Consider the following 23,268-nt stretch of genomic DNA (forward strand, 5'->3'; position numbering starts at 1 on the left):
TATTCGGTACTAAACCGCGATACTAATGTCGCCCAGAGGAGGCGTCGGAATTCATAGCTGCACATCAAGCTTCGAAATGACATTTTGTGGGTCAAAGGGAGCAAGCCCAGCTCCTCTAAAACCTGCCTTGATATTGCTTTCTGTAATAGCAGCTTGGTGGGCGATGTGAAAGGCACGAAAGAACTCGGTCTTGGAACTGTAGGTTATAGAGCATCTGATCAAATGCTCTATTATTGACTGTATGCCCTTTTCAGCGGCCTGAAGCACCCTACGTCAAGAGTGTGAAGTAGATGAGAGGCATGAGCAGGCATACAGAGCGCGATAATCTTGTTCTCCTTGCAATATTCCTCGAATTCGACGGAATGGTGACTTTCGTAACCATCAGGGATCAAGAGGCTATACCGACTTTTCGTTCGCTTTAGCCACTCAAGACCTGGCTTGTTATTAGTCCATCTATTTTCGTTCAATGCGATAACCCAATCGCCGGGGAGGTCGCATTCTTGGTACCAAGTGGCAAGGTTATCTTTGCCTGCACCAATGATAAACGGCGGGATCGACTGACCGTCCGCATTGATCCCCCTGATCACAGTAATCCATTCGCCAGAGCCATCCTAGCTGCTGATAGGTTTATATTCAGACACTCTCTACTTTCACCCTGGAACTTCAACTAACTGAGAATAGTAGGTTACTGACAAAATCATTTTTATATTTCTTGTTTCCAAATTTCTTACTTGTGGATAGATAACTAGTTCATCATTCTCATATACTGAGCAACTTAGCGCTGATCCGTAGATAACCCAACCCGTTAGGCACCCATGACCTTCATAAGGCTTAGTTCCCTCTTTATCAAGTTTCGCTGTTAGTTTGACGGGAAAACAGAGAGCGATCTAACGACGATGTCTCATCTGCCACCCTCTTGGAATCAGGACCTCGTGCAAGCCATTTCTCTAGCAGTGCCTCTGATTGCACTCGATCTTGGTCGTCCTCTCTTAAGGAAATTTTCTGTCGTTTCACAACGTTTTCAAGGAGGCTAATAGCCACTTCAATCCGGTCAATATCATAGTATGTGCTTGCAAGAGCTCGCTGAGAACGTAGAAGTAGTGGGTGAGTCGATGGCAAACTCTCTTCTCTTAACTCTACAACATGCTCAAGCAGTGAAATCAGCCTCTGGATCTCTCCGTTCTGATGGTATTGGTGGGCGAGTGCGTCTTGAGATACCACAAGTGAATGGTCCTCAGCTTGGAGGGTTTTTTCTTTCACCGTTACTATGTGCTCAAGAATTAGAATGCCCTTTTCACCTTGCTTTTTGCAGCAATATGCTTGTGCAAGATCGAACTGAGAAGATAGGAGTAGGGGATCATCGGCTCGTAAAACTGTTTCTCTCATCTCGACGGCGCGCTGGAGCAAGAGTATCTCCTTCTCAAATTTGCCACTAAGATGGTATCCGTGTGCAAGCTCACGTTGAGCTAACAACAATAGATGACTACTAGCTGATAAATCCCTTTCCATCGCCTCTACTATGCGCTCGAGGATTGGAATTGCCTTCTCGATTTGGGCATCATCGAGATATGCTCGGGCAAGGGCACGTTGAGACGCTAGACGGAAAGGATGATCAGCTGCTAGAGTCTTGTCCTGCACCTGCACAACACGCTCAAGCATTGGCACCGCCTTCTTGGTTTGGCCATCATCGAGATATCCTCTTGCAAGCTCATGTTGAGACGTCAGAAGAGAGGGATGAACAGCTGCTAGAGCTTCCTCTTTCGTCCCCACGACATTCTCGAGCATTGAAACAGCCTCCTTGACTTGGCCATTATCGAGATATGCTCTTGCAAGCTCATGTTGAGATGCCAAACGAGAAGGATTATCAGCTGCTAGAGCTTTCTCTTGCACCTCTGCCACATGCTCAAGCATTGAAACAGCCTCCTTGACTTGGCCATCATCGAGATATGCTCGGGCAAGCGCATGCTGAGATGCCAGACGGGAAGGATGATCAGCTGTTAGAAGTTTTTGGCGCACCTCCAACACATGCTTAAACTGTTTAACAGCACTTCGAATATTGCCATCGGCATATAAACATAGGCCAACCTTAAACTCTAGCTCAGTCATGCTTTCGCCACTGACCTGTTGATTCTTGACAACCCGCAATGCATGAGGCAGGTATTGGCGCCAAAGAAATCGATTTTCCCACTCGTCACTCGGGAAGATCGAAGCTATGTGATCAACAACAGTCAGACTGTGTTGTTCGTCGTCCTCTAGGCCTTTTGACCACAGTTGGGTTGTCAAGTGCACCAGGCTATGCATATCAAACAAGCCATTGGTCTTTTGTCTGCGGATGAAGCCGTACGCTAACAATACACCGATGGCATCCACCATTGACCTTTTCTTCTCAAAGCCTGGCAACATCGTTTGGGGAATAGCTTTCGCCTCGATCTTGGCAATAAACCGTAGTAAAGTTACCGCATCCAGTGAAGTCTTTTTGATTTGCTGAAGAGTAATGAACCACGTAGTGGCCACAGCACTCTGTGAATCGTCCAAGTGCACATTGTCCAGATGATGATGTGTTAGGAGTTCAACTTTCTCATTGTTTGAATATCTCAAGAGCTCGAGATACTCAGCAACGGAAATCTGGTTGACAGTCATATAATCCGCAGCCTGTGCAACTGCCAGCGGGAGATGGCATAGCTCGTTGAGAAGCTCATTGACTGGATGCTCATCGTGTATGTGCGACTGATCATCATGAACCTCCACGCTGCGCATCAAGATAGTGGTGAGTTCCTCCGAGGACATTTCTTCCAGCTCAAGGCTATCGGTTTTAACAGCCAGCCACGAGACCGTTTGAGACCTTGTAGTGAACATAATCCGCCCATCGTCACTCTGTGGCAGAAAAGTGCCGATTCTGCTCTCTTTGGCAGCAGCATCAAAGAGACTAGGATCATCGACGTTGTCGAGAACAAGAAGCCATTTTCCGCATATACTGGTGTCCAAGTAGTTCTTCACGAGTATCCGTGGGTCCTGACGATCAGATGCGTCGATTCTTAGTGCCGCAGCGAGCTCCTTGCAAGAATTGCGAAATCCATCCATACTGGCAGCAGTAAGCCAAAAGATAGAGTAGTCGGCGTATTTGTTCTTCACTGTATACGCAAACTTCAGGGCTACCTGGGTTTTGCCCATGCCACCTAAGCCCATCAGGGCAACTTGCTGAAAGCCGGTCCGGGTGAAGAGCTTGTCATCTAATTCGGAGAGGATGTCCTGACGGCCGACGAATTGGAGGTTTTCGTGAAACGGGATGTAATAGACTGGGGCGGAGCCTGTGGATTTTGTTAGTTTAATGCTGGTAAACATTGCAAAGTTCCCTCATGTGTTGTACTAACCATGTGGCGTCTTTAGCTTCTTTGGCTCTTGTAGCCTGCGCGCCCCCTCTGGCTCGTCTAGTCTCTCTAGTCTCCTTGGCTGTTCTGCCACCGTGGAAAAGCCATTTGTCAGGACCTTGGCGAATGTCTTGATATCAGCTTGTTTCTCGTTGAGGTAATTTTTTGTATGTGCTGCCACCTTGGACGGTTCGACCCAATCCGAAGCGACGATTGATCCCTGGCCATTGGCAGTGTTAAACCGATAGTATCTCTGCGGTTTGCTAGAGTGCTCTGCTTCAAGCTCATCCGCAACTCTTCTAGAGCTAGTCGCTATTTTCTCGAGACTTGTTCTGGTAGATCTTTTCGTATTGCCCATCTCAATAGCACTACTAAGACCTGTGCCGATGCTCAATATCAGCATTTCCTGTTGGCCTGAAAGAAGTTCGGCCGCCTCCTGGATGAGGATCTTGCATGGATTGCTATGTCCGAAGCTGCTATTTATGAACTTTTCGCTGTCTCGGCCTAGCTTGATGGGCTTGAAAAGGTTGTCCATGGCAGAAGTAGCTCTGGCCACCTCCCATATCTTGCATTCTGACAAGCTAGCAGTAGCTCGGTACGTTCTGAAAAGTATCGGTCGTGCATCGATATTGGTCTTCGTCGTGGCCGGGACAACACTGCATGAGAATAGTAACATGTTAGATTTTTGGTTTGGCCGGTGAGTGAAGAGGTAAAACCTACGTTTTGGCGCAATTTTGGTCTAGGAACTTATCATTTTCGTGCTGACATGTATCCACTGTGGACATGCCCTTCTCTCGTTCTCGGGCACATTGTTCGAGCGGGCAATTCTCCCGAATGGCCTTCTTCAAGACAATTTCCAGGTTCTTGGTCAGGATACTTGACGTTGATTCCGTTCTAAGTCTTGTCGGCCGTTGTCCTAGGGTGAACGCAGCACTGCATATTTCCTTGTATGCCTTAATGCAATCATGAACTGACATACCCAGTCGGCCAAGCATGATTGCAGCGATGCTGTAGGGAGGCTGTTAATAACATTCCAGAAATACACAAGCATGGCGCAGGCCTTACCCCCCTGTCCCTGTACCGCCAATAAGGTCGAATCTGTCACAGGGCTTCGGCATATCGGGAAGGTCTTCGGCATCCTGGATATTCTCCATGATGTTCTCAAGGATTAAAAGACTGGATAGTCCGCCAATGCCCCCGTCATCTGTGATTGTTAGTGGTAGGATAGCAAGTAAAGATAGGGAGGGATAACCTACCGAGGGAGAGCACTTTGAACGGCTGGGCATTTCCATCTGACTGCGTAGCTAAGCTCATCTTCTTCGGTACAGTTAGAGACATTGTAGCCTGAGACTAAGGTTCAAGTAGATGAATATGTGAGAAGCCACAAAATAAAACTAGGGAATCGAAGACTATAGAAGAATCGTCAAAGCGAAAACCGGATATTCTCGTCAAGTGAAGGAAGGAGTAAGAAAGTGAGAAAGACTTGATCGGAGAGTGACTACTTCATATGGATGCTGGGAAAGGCGCTGGTTCATGCCTTATGTGCTATCCCCCCCTCTCTCTCCCCCCCCCCCCCCGCCGACATGTATTGGGGTCGCAATACGACACTGGCCTTTCGCCCGACCAATGAAAACCACTAGGATTGCAGACTGAGCATGCAGGCGAAGTTGCAGCTGATGGACCTTCACTCATTTTCCCCAAAGAAGCGCCAACAGCATTAAAGGATGCGTTGTGCTGCAATTGGACGATGATGATGATGCTGATAGAGGAGACGCATCAATCTACTACTCTCAGCCAGTTAAAGTTGCAGGCTGAAAGCATCAATTGCCTAAATATAGGCCTATCAATCAGCTACCAAGATGGCTCTAGCCTTGGCTATTGAACAAGCCATGGACCTGTACGATCGGAGTATCTACGGCTAGTATTTTCTATTCATAGACACATCTAACAGAGCACTGAGAATAAATACCTTATCAAACCTACAGAGACGGTGGCAGCACCAGAAAAGTATCCACTGAATTTGTGGTAGATGCTGATATGTTCAATATCTGTTACTTCTCATGTGCGCCATGTTTTCTCGACCCTTCAAGGCTGCTTTGAGCATTTTGTGGGGCCCCCATCACCATATGTTGTAGAATAGATCTTAAATGTTGAATCAGTTGGATTGTTCAAGGGATAACGTCTACACTACGTCCTTGGACTTCACCCCTGATATATTGCCGATGAGGATTCATGAGGATTCATGATAGGGTCTCAACCCTATCATGGATCTTCAGCCACAAGATGTGAATAAGTGGGGCATGTATAGAACGCCACTTCACCTGAATAGTGCGCCACGCAACACCATATGAGTGTGGTTGGAGTTAAGGCCTAAGCAGTTTACCATCAGGTAGTCTTCAGAACAGGACAAGCAGAAAAAAAAGGAAGCAAGTACGTGGCCCTGTTGGTGGCCGTATAAGCTTATAATGTTCCATGACTTCTTTCAGTATTTGGGATCTAAAATCTCTAGGAGGTACTTCAAGCGGGGTGCGGGTAGTAGATGTGTAATTTCTTTGGAGTAAAAGTACGTGTCATGTCTTGTTAATTGTGTAGTAGCCTAAAGGGATCAAACAGTGGTGTGGGGAGATTAGAATATCACTAAGATATGCTGTATTTATTGTAAGCAAAGGCTAATACACTTGAATACTGTCGTCAGATGCAAGTCTAACTGAAGGTTGGTTGCGTCTTGCTACCCGATAGATTTGTATCTTATGATTAAGACACAGCCAGATAGCCCAGGCCTAGGGTATGCTACTACTGAATAACCGGTTTGATCCCTTTATCCACCCTCCATAACCCACATCCCGACCAGCATTGCTGATACCGTAGCCTTGGATGCTGAGTTGAAGCAACAGACGTGTGACAATTTGGTAGCAATGACGGTATGGTGAGATTTTCATTAAAGACCACAGCTGAGCGAAAGTCTCTAGGGTTAAGCCCTGAATAGAACTGGAAAGTTGGAGGTCTTAGGGTTCAGGGTCACATGACAATCGGACCCTGACCCCGCTCTGAGATAGACAGAGTTTGCTTCCTTCTTCATCAAGCTTTTAGAATCAGAGAATCGACATACATTTTTAGGATAGCTATTCATACGAGACTCACGTATCTATATGCATCAACGTGAGTGATTATAGCGATTGTTTACTGTGGTCAATAGCTGCAGGGTTACAACTGCCGTATCATATATGTAGGCGTAACACCCACACCCAGAAGGGCTCAGAAATTAAGTTGGAGAATATGGCATACATGCATGGGGCGGGTAACAAGCTTGCTAGGAAGGATACACGCGTCACACGCGTCTCTGGCCTAAAATCTGTGGTCAGCTCTATAGAGGTTCAATTCTGACCAGCCTGTAAGCAATCTGGCGTTGTTTGATTTTTTGGTGATTCCAGTGGATGTTAAATACATTGAAATTTAAATGGGGCAAACCAGAAGAAACAGGAATAAAAATATTAGAATCTATGAGTTACACATGACTTAGTGCCTTTTTTAGTGCTGCCACTGTCTCTGTGTTACTTGACAATGAATTTACTTTGAGCACTCCATTGAATGTGTCTATCTATAGGAGCTACTTGCCCAACCAGACGTGAAAGCTCCATGGCTTTTGAAGCAAGCAAGGACAAGAGCCATGCTGTCAGATGATGGGTCTATATTCAGATACTTTCTGCTTTGGCCCTACGCCTTTAACTGGCTGTGAACAGTAGGTTGATGGCTTTCGTGTGTCAGCTTCATCATTCAAGTGTGGCACACACTCTTCAATGCAGTAGGCGGTTTCGTGGTGGAAATGAGTGGAGGTCTGTCAGCTGCGACTTTGCCTGCATTATCAGCCCATAATCCTGATCATCTTCATTAGATGGGCGAGAAGACAGGTAGTATTGCGGCCCCAATGCATATCGAGCGGGGGTACCGCACGTAAGGCATCAACCAACGCCTTTTGCCGCTTCCATATAGCATAGTTGTGCTCCGATTATGTTTTTCTCGTTTACTTCCTCTTCACTTGACAAGAATATTCGGTTTTCCCTTCGACGATACCTCTGTACCCTTCGATTTCCCTATTTCTATTTTGTGGTCTGTCCATCTCATATTTGTCTACTTTGCCCTCAGCCCCAGGTTACACTTTCTTGGACTCTCCGAAAGAAAATGAGCTCAGCTACGCAGCCAGATAGAAATGCCCAGCCATTCAAAGTCCTCTCTCTCGGTAGGTTATCACTCTCTATCTTCACCTCCTATCTTATCACTAACAATCACAGATGACGGGGGCATTGGCGGACTATCCAGTCTTTTAATCCTTGAGAATATCATGGAGAACATCCGGGATGCTGAAGACCTTCCCGAGATGCCGAGGCCCTGCGACATATTCGACCTCATTGGCGGTACAGGGACAGGAGGGTAAGGCCTGCGCCATGCTTGTGTATTTCTGGAATGTTATTAACAGCCTCCCTACAGCATCGCTGCAATCATGCTTGGCCGACTGGGTATGTCAATTGATGATTGCATTAAGGCATACAAGGAAATATGCAGTGCTGCGTTCACCCTAGGACAACGGCCGACAAGACTCAGAACGGAATCAACGTCAAGTATCCTGACTAGGAACCTGGAAAATGCCTTGAAGAAGGCTATTCGGGAGAATTGCCCGCTCGAACAATGTGCCCGAGAACGAGAGAAGGGCATGTCCACAGTGGATACATGTCAGCATGAAAATGATAAGTTCCTAGACCAAAATTGCGTCAAAACGTAGGTTTTACATCTCCACTCACCGGCCAAACCAAAAATCTAACATGTTACTATTCTCATGCAGTGTTGTCCCGGCCACGACGAAGACCAATATCGATGCACGACCAATACTTTTCAGAACGTACCGAGCTACTGCTAGCTTGTCAGAATGCAAGATATGGGAGGTGGCCAGAGCTACTTCTGCCATGGACAACCTTTTCAAGCCCATCAAGCTAGGCCGAGACAGCGAAAAGTTCATAAATAGCAGCTTCGGACATAGCAATCCATGCAAGATCCTCATCCAGGAGGCGGCCGAACTTCTTTCAGGCCAACAGGAAATGCTGATATTGAGCATCGGCACAGGTCTTAGTAGTGCTATTGAGATGGGCAATACGAAAAGATCTATCGGAAGAAGTCTCGAGAAAATAGCGACTAGCTCTAGAGGAGTTGCGGATGAGCTTGAAACAGAGCACTCCAGCAAACCGCAGAGATACTACCGGTTGAACACTGCCAATGGCCAGGGATCAATCGCCGCTTCGGATTGGGTCGAACCATCCGAGGTGGCAGCACATACAAAAAATTACCTCAACGAGAAACAAGATGATATCAAAAGATTCACCAAGGTCTTGATAAACGGCTTTCCTCTGGTACCAGAGAATCCAGTGAGACCAGATGAGTCGGATGGTAAGTGGAACACATTAGAGAGGTTCACAATGTTTACCAGAATTAAGCTAACAACATTCACAGGCTTTGTCCCAGTGTATCATATCCCGTTCCACGAAAACCACAGATTTGTCGGCCGTCAGGACATCCTCTCCAAATTAGACGACCAGCTCTTCACCCGGACTGGCTTCCAGCAAGTTGCGCTAGTGGGCTTAGGTGGCATGGGCAAAACCCAGGTAGCCCTGAAGTTTGCGTATACAGTGAAGAACAAATACGCCGACTACTCTGTCTTTTGGCTTACTGCTGCCAGTATGGATGGATTTCGCAATTCTTGCAAGGAACTCGCCGCGGCACTGGGAATCGACGCATCTGATGATGAGGACCCACGGATACTCGTGAAGAACTACTTGAACACCACTATCTGCGGAAAATGGCTTCTTGTTCTCGACAACCTTGATGATCCTGGTCTGCTCGATGCTGCCGCCAAAGAGAGCAAAATCAGCACTTTTCTGCCAAAGAGTGACGACGGGCGGATTATGTTTACTACAAGGTCCAAAAGCGTCGCGTGGCTGGCTGTTAAAACCGATAGCCTTGAACTGGAAGAAATGTCCTCGGAGGACCTCACCACTATCTTGATGCGCAGCGTGGAGGGTCATGATGATCAGTCGCACATACACAATGAGCAGTCAGTCAATGAGCTCCTTAACCAGCTATGCCATCTCCCGCTGGCAGTTGCACAGGCTGCGGATTATATGAGTGTTAACCGGATTTCCGTTGCTGAGTATCTCGAGCTCTTGAGAGATTCAAACGAAGGGAAAGTTGAGCTCCTAACACATCATCATCTGGACAATGTGCACTTGGACGGTTCGCAGAGTGCTGTGTCCACTACCTGGTTCATTACTTTTCAGCAAATCAAAAAGACTTCGCTGGATGCGGTAAATTTACTACGGTTTATTGCCAAGATCGAGGCGAAAGCCATCCCCCAGTCGATGTTGCCAAGTTCTGAGAAGAAAAGGTCATTCGTGGATGCCATCGGTGTATTGATGGCGTACGGCTTTATCCGCAAACAAAAGACCAATGGCTTGTTTGATATGCATAGCCTGGTGCACTTGACAGCCCAACTGTGGTCAAAAGGTCTAGAGGACGATGAAGAACACAGTCTGGCTGTTGTTGATCACATAGCTTCGATCTTCCCGAGTGACGAGTGGGAAAATCGATTCCTTTGGCGCCAATACCTGCCTCATGCATTGCGGGTTGTCAAGAATCAACAGGTCAGTGGCGAAAGCATGACTGAGCTAGAGTTCAAGGTTAGCCTATGTTTACAACGCGATGGTAATATTCGGGATGCTGTGAGAATGCTTGAGCATGTCGTGAAGACGAGGGAGAAGGTTCTAGCAGCCGATCATCCCTCCCGCCTGTGGTCTCAGCAAGTCCTTGCAACAGCGTATCTCGATGATGGCCAAACCGAGAAGGCGGTTTCCATGCTAGAGCATGTCGTGGAGACGAAGCAGAAGGCTCTAGCAGCCGATCACCCTTCCCGCCTGTCGTCTCAAACTGCTCTTGCAAGAGCATATTATACCAATAACCAGCCTCAAACTGCTCTTGAACTGCTTCAGCGTGTTGTTGCATTAGATGAAATATCGTCGACACGCAATCCCAAGTACCGGCTACAGGCCAAAGAACTCCTTGAAGAATGGCGTACTCTTCAATCTGATTCGCAAGATTTGCCTAATTGAAATGCTTTTATCCTCTCCTCTTCTTCTCTTAACTTTGTTTGGCAACATTGTGATCAATGGCTTTTCTGATTTCAAATTGGAACCATGCACATCAGCCAACCCATGATGAAATTTATGACTGATATGATCAGCATGCGTCGCACTTATCTTATACCTCCATGATAGCTATCTTAATGAAAATGCAACAACCCATTCAATCAATGAAGTTTATGCGCTATACTCTTGTGCAGATGTATCAATTGCTACTTGACATGTTCTTAAATTCATGATTAGCCTTGTTGTAGACGCCACAATGCCGAATCCCTGGTCGCACTGCCCTTTCTCGACTACTGTTTTTCAACAATTCGGCCACGACCTGCACATCAACATTCACTTGATCCATTCTTGCTTCCCTTCCTCTACTTTCATTTACCGTTTTCCCCTTCAGCACCGCTCAGGGTCCTTGACCCTAGCCTTCAACAAGGTAATCTCACGCACAAGTATCTTCGCTCCAAGACAAGAAGACAATCAGAGCTCGAAGTATGGAATCCGGTTAGATGATCTCTAGAACCTTCATGAGAAAGGCTTTCTTATAGGTATGATTGAAAACGGAATGATCGTTGCTAGGGCAGAAAGACGTGGACGGCCGAAATAAATACAGCCTAGAAGCTGGTAATGCATAGCCGTCATTTAGGCGGCTACACACGGCCAAGTGATGCAGCCGTTTATCATGGTCGGTTATGAACAATGTTGCCTTATGGCAGCTAAGAACCAAGACCTTCGACAAGCAAATAAGATACCAAGATTTGGTTTGTGTTCAGTGAGGATCATGGTGATCAAAGGTAGGGCGCATACTTATCATCTACGCTGTCTTTACTTTGATGCCATTAACTTGCTTAAAAAGTATTTACTAGGATACCAAGCTACTCATGCTAATCAACGGATCTGAATCCAAATGCTATGGGATGGCCAGAGAGATATCCTATCCCAACTCCGTTGTGTGTTACTGGCGATACATTAGTGGCAGCTAAAGCACTCTTTGAAATGCTCTCTAATACTTTCTGATGTGCCCTTCTAGCATGTAGATGTCGGAAAATTAGGCCTGCGCTACTAAGCCTGAATACTCGCCGTGTGAACTGCAGCCTCAGTATCACTCACTGCTCTCTGCTGAGGTAACAATCCACTGTTCAAGTAGTCGCTCTGCTTCCACTCGATCCCTGTCATCCTCGCTCAAAGATTCCTTTTGGCGCTCAACAACGCCTCGAAGGCATTCAATGGCAGAGTTTAATTCTCTACTCGCATGGTATGACTTTGCAAGTTGCATTTGAGACCTGAGAAGCGAAGGGTCGTTGGGCGGTAGATTCTTTTCCTTCATGCATACGACTTGCTCAAATATCTTGATCGCCTTTGTGGGTTCTTCATTATCAAGATATGCGCATGCAAGGTCATCTCGTGCTTTTAGAAATAATGGCGAGTTAGCTGATAGAACCTTTCCCCTCATTTCCACGACGTTCTGTAGCATTGAAACCCTTTTCGATATTTGGCCGTTCTCAAGGTATTCGTTCATGAGCTCATCTTGGGATGACACAAGTGAAGAGTCGTCTGCCAATAGAGTCTTTTCTTTCGCAGCCACTATATCCTCAAGTGTTGAAATTCTTTTATCAATTCGGCCATAACGATAGTATGCTTGCGAAAGATCAGATTGGCATGATAGCAGCGAATGATGACCGGTTGGTAGTTCACGTTTTCTCATCTCTACTGCACGCTCAAACAATAGAATTTCATCTTCAGATCTGCCATCCATGCAATATTCTTGTGCAAGCTGGCGTTGGGACAACAAGAGTGAAGGATCTTCAATGGATAGGATTCTTTCCCTGGTGGCCACTACTTGCTCAAGGATTGAAATTCCCCTTTCAACTTGGCCAGCTTCGCAACACGTCCTGGCAAGCTGATACTGACAATCTAAAAGCAAAGGATCATCAATACTCCCGGACTTGCTTCTCAGGTCCACTAGACGCTGCTGAATCGAAATAGCTTCGTCGAATCGGTGACTTCGCATGTATGCTCGTGTAAGTTCATGTTGAGAATCTAGTAGTAGAGGAGGTAGAGGAGAGTCATCTCTTAATCTTCCCACTATATACTCAAACATTTCGATGGCTTCTGCAATATTCGAGCTCCGTAGTAGACACTTCCCTATCTTGAAAGCCAGCTCATAAGGACCCGTCGGCTTGGCCTTTTCTGCATTGAAAATACGAAGTCCATGAGGTAAATACGTCCCGGCAGTATGGCCGATTTTCCATTGCTTGTCTGGGAACAATGAAGTGACATGGTCAAGGATGACCTTTCTTTGTTCATTTGCAGTTTCTAGGCTTCTAAACCACAGCTGAGCTGTGAAGTGGACAAGACTGTTCATATCGAATAAGTCAGGGGTCTGGCGTTTTCGCAGGAGGTCATAGGACAAGAGCACTCCGATGGCATGTGTCATTTGCTGCTTGGTTTCGAACTGTGGGAAAATCGACTTGGGAATTGCTTTCGAGTCGATATTTGCGATGAATGCAAGTAAAGTGGCCGCAGGACTAGAGGCCTTCTGTATCTGTCTGAACGTGATGAGCCAAGTCGTGGCTACAGCACCTTGGGAGGCTTCGTAATGTGCTTCATCGGAGTTTCTGTGCTCCAAAAGTTTGATTTTATCGTTCTCAGTAGTTCTCAAAAGGTCGAGATACTCAGAAATAGAGACCCCATTGGTGAGCATATAGTCCGCTGCTTGAGCAACTGCTAGAGGGAGATGGCCTAGTTCTTCGAGAACTTCTTTTATCAGTACTTCGTCGCGCTGTTGAGACCCGTTGTTTAGGTCCTGCTCGCCACGTTCCAGGATGACGGCCAAATCTTCAGAGGGCATTTCTTGCACAGTCATTACGTTGGAGTTGTCTTTAATAGCCAACTGAGCGACTCGACGAAATCGTGTAGTGAAAAGAATCCGTCCGTCGTCACTCTGTGGGAGAAAATAGCGAATTCCGTTCTCCATTGTGGCATTAAAGACCTCGATGTTGTCGGCATTATCAAGAACAAGAAGCCACTTTCCAGCCTTTGTTGATTCTAAGTGATGCTTCACAAGCATCTTCGGATCTTCATCCTTGGTCGCCTCGATGTTGAGCTCCTCGGCAAGCTTCTTGCAAGCATCACCAAAGGCAGCCATGCTAGCAACAGTAAGCCAGAAGACCGAATAGTCGGGCCTGTTCTTTTTCACCGTGTGCGCAAGCTTTAAGGCTATCTGGGTTTTACCCATACCGCCCAGGCCCACAAGTGCAACATGCTGAAAGCCAGGCCGACCGAAAAGCTTGTCGTCCAAGGTAGAGAGGAGTTGCTGGCGTCCAACGAAGTTGTCGTTTTCATGGAAGGGGATATAATGAATGGGTGTATGGCCTACAGGTCAAATGTTAGCTTGGTCACTATCGTAGAGCTTCATCTTATACTAACTGTCTTGTAGTTCCGGCTGTGCGGGTCCATTTATCACGACATCGGCAAATGCACTGATGGCGTGTTGTTTTTCATCCAGGTAGTTTCTCGTATGGACTGAGATCTCGTTCATCCTGTCCCAATCGGACAGCGTCAAATCCTGGAGGCCATTCTCAACATTGAAGTGAAAGTATTGTCCAGCGTGGACAAGCCGCTTGTGAAGCCGCAGCTCGGCAGCTTTAGAGGTGGTCGCTATTTCTTTCAGTGCTGAGGTAGCAGAACTTCCTGCATTAGGGATCTCAACAACATCACTAAGCCCTGTGCCGATGCTCACAACAATCATCTCGCGGCCCGGGAAACGCTTCTCGGCCTGTTTAAGAACAGCCTCACATGGGTTCTTCTGGCCAAAACTGGCATCAATGAATGTAATTCTGTCTCGGCCAAGATCGATGGGGTCGAAAGTTGTGGCTGATGTAGCCCTGGCCACTTCCCAAATCTTGCATCCAGACAGGCCAGCAGACTCATCATCCGTGGTGAAGAGAGTTGGTGTTGCTTCCACATTAACTTTCGTTATAGCCAATACAGCTCTAGACGACAGCAACTAAATGTTAGACGCTAGCTATCAGTGTTATATGGGAAGAACTCACGTCTTGGTGCAAGACTCATCTCGAAAGAGTAGATCCTCATGTGGGCAAGTGTTATTTGTCGGCATGCCCCTTTCTCGCTTCTGTGCACATGACGCTTCAGTGCAGTTTTCTCGGATTGTCTGCTTGATAGCATTCTCTAGCTCTGCCGCTGGAAAGATGCCTGAAGACTTTTGTATAGAGTTTTCCCAGTTTGAGACAAAAGCTGTCTCGGCAAGCTTCTGATACGCTATGATAGACTCACCAACAGTCATCTCAAGCCGGCCAAGCATTATGGCGATAATACTAAAAGACGGTCAGGTCAGCAAGACTTCCTAGATACTCAGGCGCAGTGAAAGCCGTACCCTCCGGCGCTCGTACCACCAATAAGCTCAAATATATCGCAGGGCCTTGGTACTTCAGATAGGTTTTCCAATTCTTTGATTTCTTGCATAATCCTTTCAAGTATCAGGAGGCTTGATAGCCCGCGGACACCACCGCCATCTGTCGCAGTTAGCTATAGCTATAAGTTAATATCAAGCAGAACAACCTACCGATTGAAAGTATCCCCAACGGCTGAGAGCTTAGACCTGGCCACGTGGTTGAGGCCATCTTGTGTTTTCGATTTAGCAGCTATGGAAAGACAAGTGAAGGTAGGGAAAGATGTCTTGGCAAGATACCAAGTGGTAGATGTATAACCAAATGGCTGTATAATTATGTTTCCGTAAAAGCTACAAAGCTTGGAAGAGACACTGGGCGACTGAGAATAGGGTCGTGTATATAACAACAACGTCCAGAAAGTGATATCCTATTCAAAGATAGTGAAAAATGCCTCACCGCCAGAACATTTTGGGCGCCTAACTGTGAAGCGGCCTCGAAAATGCATTCAACATTGCTGCCTAATGGTGGTAAGAATCGTGAGCTAGTTCTGTGGGTGTGGGCTAAAGCTCTATTGGCTCTGCTCAAACGACCCACAGACTCTCTTCTCTCCCATCATCATGGTGTGCTGGCAGGGCCCGTTCCATCACATCACATATCACCAAGTTGTAGTAGTACAGCATCGAGGGCCACACAAAACAAGACTAGGGATCTTGGCTTTACCACTAACAACTAAACCAGCACTTGGATACACAAGCCTATGGTCTAATGTCCTACTGAAAGAACCAACTAGTGAGAAGTCAGAGTCTAAGTAAAGACAATTCGTCCTTTCTCACTTTGCGGGAGAAGATGACGGACGTACTTCATAAGGGGGTCGGCCACTGGTGGGCTCAGGTGGCATCGGTAAAGCCCATATAGCCTTGAAATTGGCACACGCAGTAACAAAGCACAAGCCTCAGTTCAGTATTCAGTCTTTTGGCTTATGGCTGCGAATATGAACACCTTTGAACAAGCTTGCAATAGGGTTGTTCAAAGTCTGAACATTGAAACGCCTGGCAATGAAGACCTGAAAGTACGGTTAAAGCGATACTTGGAGTTGTTGAGGACTGACTGGCTTCTTGTTCTTGACAACGGGCATGACCCCGAGTCCGTCGAAATGGAGAATGGAATTCGCCATCCTTGCAGGGAGATAGATGCACAATTTTGGGCTATTCTGAAGGCCCTGAAGAGCGAGAATGATCTTTTTCTTCTCTATTCAACTGCGGCATCTTTGGCGGTTGAGAAATGGTTGGACAGAGGAGTTGCACAATTTCTTTCCGACCCCCTATGTATGTACGTTGCTAATTAAGCAATGCTGAAAAAGACGAATAATGAAATATCCATGGCGGAGTACATCGAATCCTCAAGGTAGCTAAAGGAAAGCAAGGTCAAGAGCCACATAGGCAGGGAACACTTGGCAATACCTAGGGTGCTATGGCCACCCACCACCTGACGTATTACTTCTCAGCAAACCTCTAAGGCTTCATTGGATGCGGTGAATGTACCGCGATTTATGGTAAAAGCAGAGCCAAAAGGCATTCCCCAAGCCATATTACAAGGCTTCGAGAGAAGCAGGCAAATGGCGGACAGTTTTGGAAAATTGTCTACACACGGCTTTATGCGCCGCCGACAAAAGAAATCCAAGCCGGTTGATGTGTATAGCCTGGTGCATTTGACAACACAGATATGCTGTGACGCAAAGGTCTGAAGGATGAATGGAAATACATGTTGACTGTTGTTGGTCACACGAGTTTGAGTATTTCCAAGCAGCAAGTGGGAAAATTGGGTTCTTTGAAACCGGTAAAAGGGATAGGCCTAGCAGCTGATCATCTTGGCTGTCTGACATCTCAACACGAGCCTGCAGTAGGATATTAAACCAACAGCCAACCACACTCGAGCCGCACTAGAAACACGGCTTGCGCTTGCAAGCAGACGCATTGGCCTCACACTAGAAGTGGTTTGCTGACGTCATGTCATCTCTTTTTCTTGTGCCGTTATCAATTAAAAGCAGGTCAAAGCGCTAAGAATGGTTGATGGTTTGTAGTTGGCTGCTACAATTCACTTGGTTGATTTCGTTATAAGTGCCCTATACGTAAAGCTGTCACGAGAGCCAAGGCCAGGTACTATAGGCCTGGGTATATTTAAGCCCTGCTATAGTTGTCAAGGGTCAAGTAGCATCGATGAGGCAAAGGCCCTGTTACCACACCCACACCCGACCAGGGACTCGACGAAACTGCGGCCAGAACAGGAAGGACCAGCCGAGTCGCTGGCAGCCAAGGCTCACCTGGACCTGCTCAGCAAAGAGTCACAAGATGCGGTATGGGCCTACTCGGACGGCTCACGTAACAGTGATGGAGATACTGGAGCAGGCTGGGCTGTTTACTTCCGAGGCAGAAACCGGGCACTTCGCAGCTTGCGATAGACGAGATCCGTCGTACCCTCGCAAGATGGCAAGGCGGATCAGACAACCTGGCCCTGGAAAAGCCAGTTGGCAAGGTGCGCTGGGTCCCAGGACACTGCGAAGTCCCGGGCAATGAAGCAGTCGACCAGCTGGCCAAAGCGGGTTGCAAGAGCGAAGACCTTCCGGTCCTCAAGGCGACAACTTCACTGACGGCAGCAGGAAGGTGGAGGAACGAAGCGTTTAAAGCAGACTTCCAAAACTGGATGAAAGAAAACTGCCCGAAGATCAAGCATCTCGGTGGAGCGCTGAACTGGCCGAGACCATATGACATCGGCTGGATGAAGGGGCTACACAGAGGTACAGTCGCCTGGATCCTGGCAGCGCGCTCCGGACACGTCGACTTTGAAGAGTATCACGTGCGGCTCAACCACATGAATGCAGAAATACGTTGCCCAGTCGCGGGGTGCGACGAAGCCAAGACCTTTAGCCATCCGTGGGAGTTGTGAGAGGGTACGGCGCGGCGAGAAGGTGATTTTTCGGGAGAGGGGGTGTGGAGGTACGGATTCGTTTTCTTTGCTACATTTCCTCTGTATTCGTTCTACGTTCTGTTCACTGCATTGTTCTTTGTTTGATGTTTTTGGTGTGTGGTTGTTCTCGTTCATTCTTTCCTTTTTTTTTTTTTTCTTTTTTGCCTACTGTCAAGTCAGGGTTACTAGGATTGCTAACCCTGATCCAGTTGACCCAATCGTTAGGGTTAGTATCAAACATCAAGGGGTCTTCTTCTGTAGAATAGATCTTAAATGTTGAATCAGTTGGTTTATTAAAGGGGTTAAGTCTATGCTACGTCCTGGAACTATTCCTTTTGTATTGTGGTGTCAATCATGTCACGTGATCAGCCACAATAGGTTCGGATAAGTGGGGCACGTATGGGACGCCACTTAACATATATACCGCGCCACGCAACATCTTCCAAGGCCCATGTGCTTGATCTAGAACATGGTAGCGACGGATATATAAACCGGCCGAGATCCGCTCCTCGGACTAGACTTGGATAGATGCCGACCAACTTCAATGATCACTTTTTCCTTCTTCTTCTTCTTCTTCACAGGACATTCAGCACGTTCTCCTAATATCTACTGTTAACAAGGTAACTTGGGAGCAATCGCGCTTCGCTCGGCAAAACTCTATAGCGAAGCTTGCAGAGGGGGGTTAATTCTGCCCAGTAATCAGTCCGGCGTCGTTTGATCCCTGTGATTCCCGTAGACGTTAAATACACTCAAGTTCAAGGGTCAAGTAAAAAAATCCCGAGTCTTATTCGTGTGGGCACTCTATAGCACTGTCGATCCTTGGTACTACTACAGCTTTGCAATTTGTCAAGCACATGGCCACGACGCCATTTGCGATGGATATAGAAGCTGTGAAGCCGAGGTGAAGAGTCGCATACGGCCCTAAACTGCTCTCAAATATACACTGAGATTCATTTAATTAGGTACTTGGTTGCTAGCCAGATGGTGGAATTAGGAATATCAAGTAACTTGTAAAATCTGCGGAGTGTTATGTGGCTAGGCGTACTAAAGTAAGCTGGCCGGTTGCGATGCTCCAAAGCCAAAGCCTTATATCTAAGCTCTAATCATTGAGCTACCCCTAAAGGGCCCTGCGATGATGGAAGAGAGTCTTTGGCTTGTTTGAGCCGAGCGCTAGGACTTCACACCACAGTACGTACCAGCCAATGACAGCAACAATCTTACCGCCGTTGGGGTGCAAGGGTATATGCATTCTGTAGACTGCTTCATAGCTGGACAGGCAGGTTATGCTGATATCTAAATGTTTCTCGTTTCCGTTGAGTAGTTAGTAAGTACCTTTTCTGACACCATTTCTATATACATGTTGCTTTTCTTAATCGTCCTGTCTATTCTCCAAGCTATGTAGCTTTTACCGGCGGGTACGGTTTTCACTGCGCCTGAATATCTAGAAAGTCTTGCTGACCGTCTTTTAGTATTATCGCCATGATGCTTGGCCGGCTTGGGATGAGTGTTGGTGAGTCTATCATAGCGTATCAGAAGCTTGCCAAGACAGCTTTTGTCCCAGAATGGGAAAACTCTATACAAAAGTCTTCAAGAATCTATTCGGCAGCAAAGCTAGAGAATGCCATCAAGCAGACAATCCGGGAAAACTGCACTGAAATTTCATGTGTACAGAAACGGCAGAAGGCCATATACCAACAAGTAGCACTTGCCCACATGAGGATCTACTCTTTCGAGATGAGTCTTGCGCCAAGACGTGAGTTCTGCTCGTGTGACGTCAATGGCTGGCGTCCAACATTCAGTTGCTATTGCCTAGGGCCGTACTGGCTATAGCGAAAGTTAATGTAGAAACATCACCAACTCTCTTTACCACATGTGATTCGTCTACTAGTCTGTCTGGGTGCAAGATTTGGGAAGTAGCCAGAGCTACATCAGCAGCATCTACATTCTCCAAACCAATCAAGCTTGGGGGATATAATGAATGGGTGTATGGCCTGCAATTTAAATGTTAGCGTGGCCACTATCGCATAGCTCCATCTTGTACCAACTGCCTTATCGTTCTGGCCGTGCAGGCCCATTTATCAAGACGTTGACAAACTCACTGATGGCATGGCACAAAACCCTGGAGAACATGAAAAGGACACACAGACAGCCAGCAAGCACTTTAGATAGTTTCTTCCTCGCCTCCTCATCTGACAATACAGTCTTCATATCGGTATGCTCTGTAGCAACTACAAGTCCCGTAACAGTTGTGACTAAAACTGGCATCAATGAACTTGATTTTGTCTCGGCTTCCATGAAAACCCCAACTTCGTTGGCCGCCAGCAACTCCTCTCTACCTTGGAAAACAAACTTTTCGGTCGGTCTGGCTTCAAGAGATGCCTGTGGCCTAGCATTCAAAATTGGCACAGGGCTCTTGAAAGGCTGGCATTCTATCGACGCTATCGGCATGTTTGAATACGCCGTAAAGGCGAAGGGAGGGGCTCTTGCAATCAATGATACTTTACTAATAGATTCTCAGCGTCATCTCGCACGGGCGTACGTCAGGACTCGCTAGCTTAAGAAGGCAAGATCGAGCAAACGACCTTGGAAAAGGCCTCTTACGTCTAATACTAACCCTAACTGGCTGAACTTGGTCAGGGGCAACAGCTCTGGTAACCCTAAATCGGAGTACTAACAATCTCATCTCACACAGGATTGATTTGATTTGATTGTATTTAACATCTGCTGGAATCACGGAGATCAAACGAGGGTAGTGATGTGCAGTCTACATGTGGAGTGTGCAAGGATATGCTAAGGATTGCATCCCACATGTTGACTGCCTTGTCACCTAATGCTGTCCATCATTTGAGGAATCTGATGATGTCACATAGCTACGCGAGCACTCCGGTTCGCTTCGACCCTTGCATTTAGCTCAGCTCGATATAGCTCCTACTGGTTATTAAACAGCCATCGTGTCAAGCCGTTGGTGGGCTAAATAAGTATGAGTGCTGATATGTACCCTAGCAAAGGGGCAACTCCAAAAATCCCCCGTACGAGAGGATGCATCAGCGCACATATTTATCAGTCTTTAAGGTCTCTATGGCTTATCTTGACTGGCCATTATACTTGTAGGCGATCAAACCAGAAGCTAGTAATTAGTCATACTACCATCTAGGAGTTCAAGAGGATTTTAGTACTCTAGACACTCCAACTTATCTTGCATTCGCAGGACTTGTGAGGTCACATTGGCAAGAATATCTTGGGTAGCTTTGCAGAAAAAAACGAAAATAAAAGACGATGGTGACGCAATTGCGAGCTCGTTTTGCCGCGGCAACAGTGAAAAGCATATCTGTGAATTGAGAGATAATACTCTAGTGTGTTACCTGGCTGAGAACTAGTGATCCACTCTTTAGGGCTTACCCACAAAATTCTCATAGTTGCCCAGAGGGGAGAACGAGAACCCCACAAAATGCTCAGCGCAGCCGGCGAGTAACAAGCTTGCGAGGAAGGATACACGCGTCACACGCGTCTCTCGCCTAAAATCTGTGGTCAGCTCTATAGAGGCTCAATTCTGACCAGCCCATAGGCAATCTGGCCTTGTTTGATTTTTTGGTGATTCCAGTGGACGTTAAATAAATTGAAATTTAACTGGGGCGAACCAGAAGAAACAGGAATAAAAATATTAGGATCTATGAGTTACACATGACTTGGTGCCTTTTTAGTGCTGCCACTGTCTCTGTGTAACTTGACAATCAATTTACTCTGAGCACTCCGTTGGATGTGTCCATCTATAGGAGCTACTTGCCCACCCAGCGTTAAAGGCCTGGGGTTCTTTAATCAAGCAAGGACAGAGCCATCCTGTCAGCCTATAGGTCTATATTCAGATACTTTCTTGTTAGCGTTCGGCTTTATCCGCAGACAAAAGACCAATGGCTTGTTTGATATGCATAGCCTAGTGCACTGGACAACCCAACTGTGGTCAGAAGGCCTGGAGGACGACGAAGAATACAGTGTGACTGTTGTTCATCACATGGCTTTGATATTCCCCAGCGATGAGTGGGAAAATCGATTCCTTTGGCGCCAATACCTGCCTCATGCATTGCAGGTTGTCAAGAATAAAGAAGCCAGTGGCCAAAGCATGACTGAGCTAGAATTCAAAAATGGCTTATGTTTACGACGCGATGGTAATATCCAGGATGCTATGAGAATGCTTGAACACGTGGTGATGACGGAAGACAACGTTCCAGCAGCTAATCAACCCGATCTTCTGGCGCTTCAGCATCGGCCTGCAGAGACGTATAATACCAGTTACCAATCTCAAGCTGCTAATAAACTTCTTTAGTGTGTTATTTAATCAAATGAAATATCATCAACACGCAATACCGAGTATCCAGTACGGACACGAAAGGTGCTTGAAGAGTGGCTTATGCAGCAATCTGGTTGAAGAGATTTGTCTAATTCGGGTGCTTTTATTGACTGTTTTTCTTCTTTCAACTTCCTTCCCTAATATCATTTCCAACGGTGTATCTGATTTCAAATTACAAGCATGTATAAAATAAGCCCATTGTGAGATCTTCAGCTTCGTATTTTATTGCAGCGCTGATGTTTTACAAGCTTTGTCACGCCTCGTCTGGTGTCGTTAAGCTTGTGTAGTTCCAGCTTGCTTCTCTGGACGTTGTATTGATCTGAGTGACATTTCAAAGCTGCTTCAGCTTTCCTGTAGCTGGCTTGCCCAGTCGTCAGTTCGAAAAGTATCCCTGGAAATAGCGGCAGCCCAGGTGTGATGGGTATCATAAATTCTCCTCATTAGGTAGAATAGTGGCTTGCGGAAGAGCCTTTCCATGTCCGCTCTCAATTCCTCTTGTGCGGCTATAGATAGATGCCTCGGTCTTGCTTTTGTCAAGCAGCAAGCCTACCAGTTCCCATTGACACTCCATCGTGGGTCATTCTTAGTAAAGCGAGACTTGGGGCTTGTGCTTCCTGTTTTTAAGCTCAGCACTGACTGATCCGGGTTGGCAGTCCAAGTCTTGTGATATCTAGATCCCACTTGAGTGACAAAAACAGACCAATCTTAGGCTATGGTGTAACCCCATCAACATGCAATGGGATTATAGAATATCAACGTGTATTTCCTATCCTCTGATATCCACAAAGTCCTTCAACTAGATTGGTTTTAGCCTAAGTTTCTGGTACTACGTCGTGCCCCTCTCGCATTCCATGACTTGGACTTGAAGCCCATCTCCAGACATGGATCTCATAGCAATATCCAATAATTCGTAGGCTGTGACAGAATAATTGCTCATAGTATAGCACAGACCAGTAGCAGGTGCCGCCTTACAGCTACTTATCCTACGCTCTCTTCCCTCT

General features: G+C 46.7%; 4 protein-coding genes across 4 annotated transcripts; 2 read left to right on the plus strand and 2 right to left on the minus strand.

Moving 5' to 3' along the window:
* Positions 1–51: 51 nt before the first annotated feature.
* On the minus strand, positions 52–4,706 carry HOO65_070562 (Nephrocystin-3; the record flags this gene model as incomplete). The annotated part of the gene is made up of 8 exons (XM_071004791.1): positions 52–196; positions 268–579; positions 893–3,308; positions 3,372–4,024; positions 4,089–4,284; positions 4,348–4,376; positions 4,434–4,572; positions 4,625–4,706. The coding sequence occupies 8 exons, from the start codon at positions 4,704–4,706 to the stop codon at positions 52–54; spliced, it is 3,972 nt and encodes a 1,323-aa protein (XP_070857280.1).
* A 2,841-nt stretch (positions 4,707–7,547) lies between these two features.
* Positions 7,548–10,519, plus strand: HOO65_070563 (Nephrocystin-3; the record flags this gene model as incomplete). The annotated part of the gene is made up of 5 exons (XM_071004874.1): positions 7,548–7,605; positions 7,658–7,796; positions 7,854–8,141; positions 8,206–8,804; positions 8,868–10,519. 5 exons carry the CDS (start codon positions 7,548–7,550, stop codon positions 10,517–10,519), a joined length of 2,736 nt encoding a protein of 911 aa, XP_070857281.1.
* Positions 10,520–11,648: 1,129 nt separating this feature from the next.
* Positions 11,649–15,189, minus strand: HOO65_070564 (putative acyl transferase acyl hydrolase lysophospholipase; the record flags this gene model as incomplete). Its single annotated transcript, XM_071004835.1, has 5 exons — positions 11,649–13,921; positions 13,976–14,541; positions 14,602–14,883; positions 14,943–15,081; positions 15,132–15,189. The coding sequence occupies 5 exons, from the start codon at positions 15,187–15,189 to the stop codon at positions 11,649–11,651; spliced, it is 3,318 nt and encodes a 1,105-aa protein (XP_070857282.1).
* Positions 15,190–15,949: 760 nt separating this feature from the next.
* HOO65_070565 (putative double-stranded RNA/RNA-DNA hybrid binding protein) lies at positions 15,950–17,901 on the plus strand (the record flags this gene model as incomplete). Its single annotated transcript, XM_071004959.1, has 3 exons — positions 15,950–16,283; positions 17,160–17,311; positions 17,389–17,901. 3 exons carry the CDS (start codon positions 15,950–15,952, stop codon positions 17,899–17,901), a joined length of 999 nt encoding a protein of 332 aa, XP_070857283.1.
* Positions 17,902–23,268: the final 5,367 nt, after the last annotated feature.

Source organism: Ceratocystis lukuohia (genome assembly GCF_044167205.1).
Source record: "Ceratocystis lukuohia strain C4212 chromosome Unknown Supercontig7_pilon, whole genome shotgun sequence".
Taxonomy (NCBI): Eukaryota; Fungi; Ascomycota; class Sordariomycetes; order Microascales; family Ceratocystidaceae; genus Ceratocystis; species Ceratocystis lukuohia.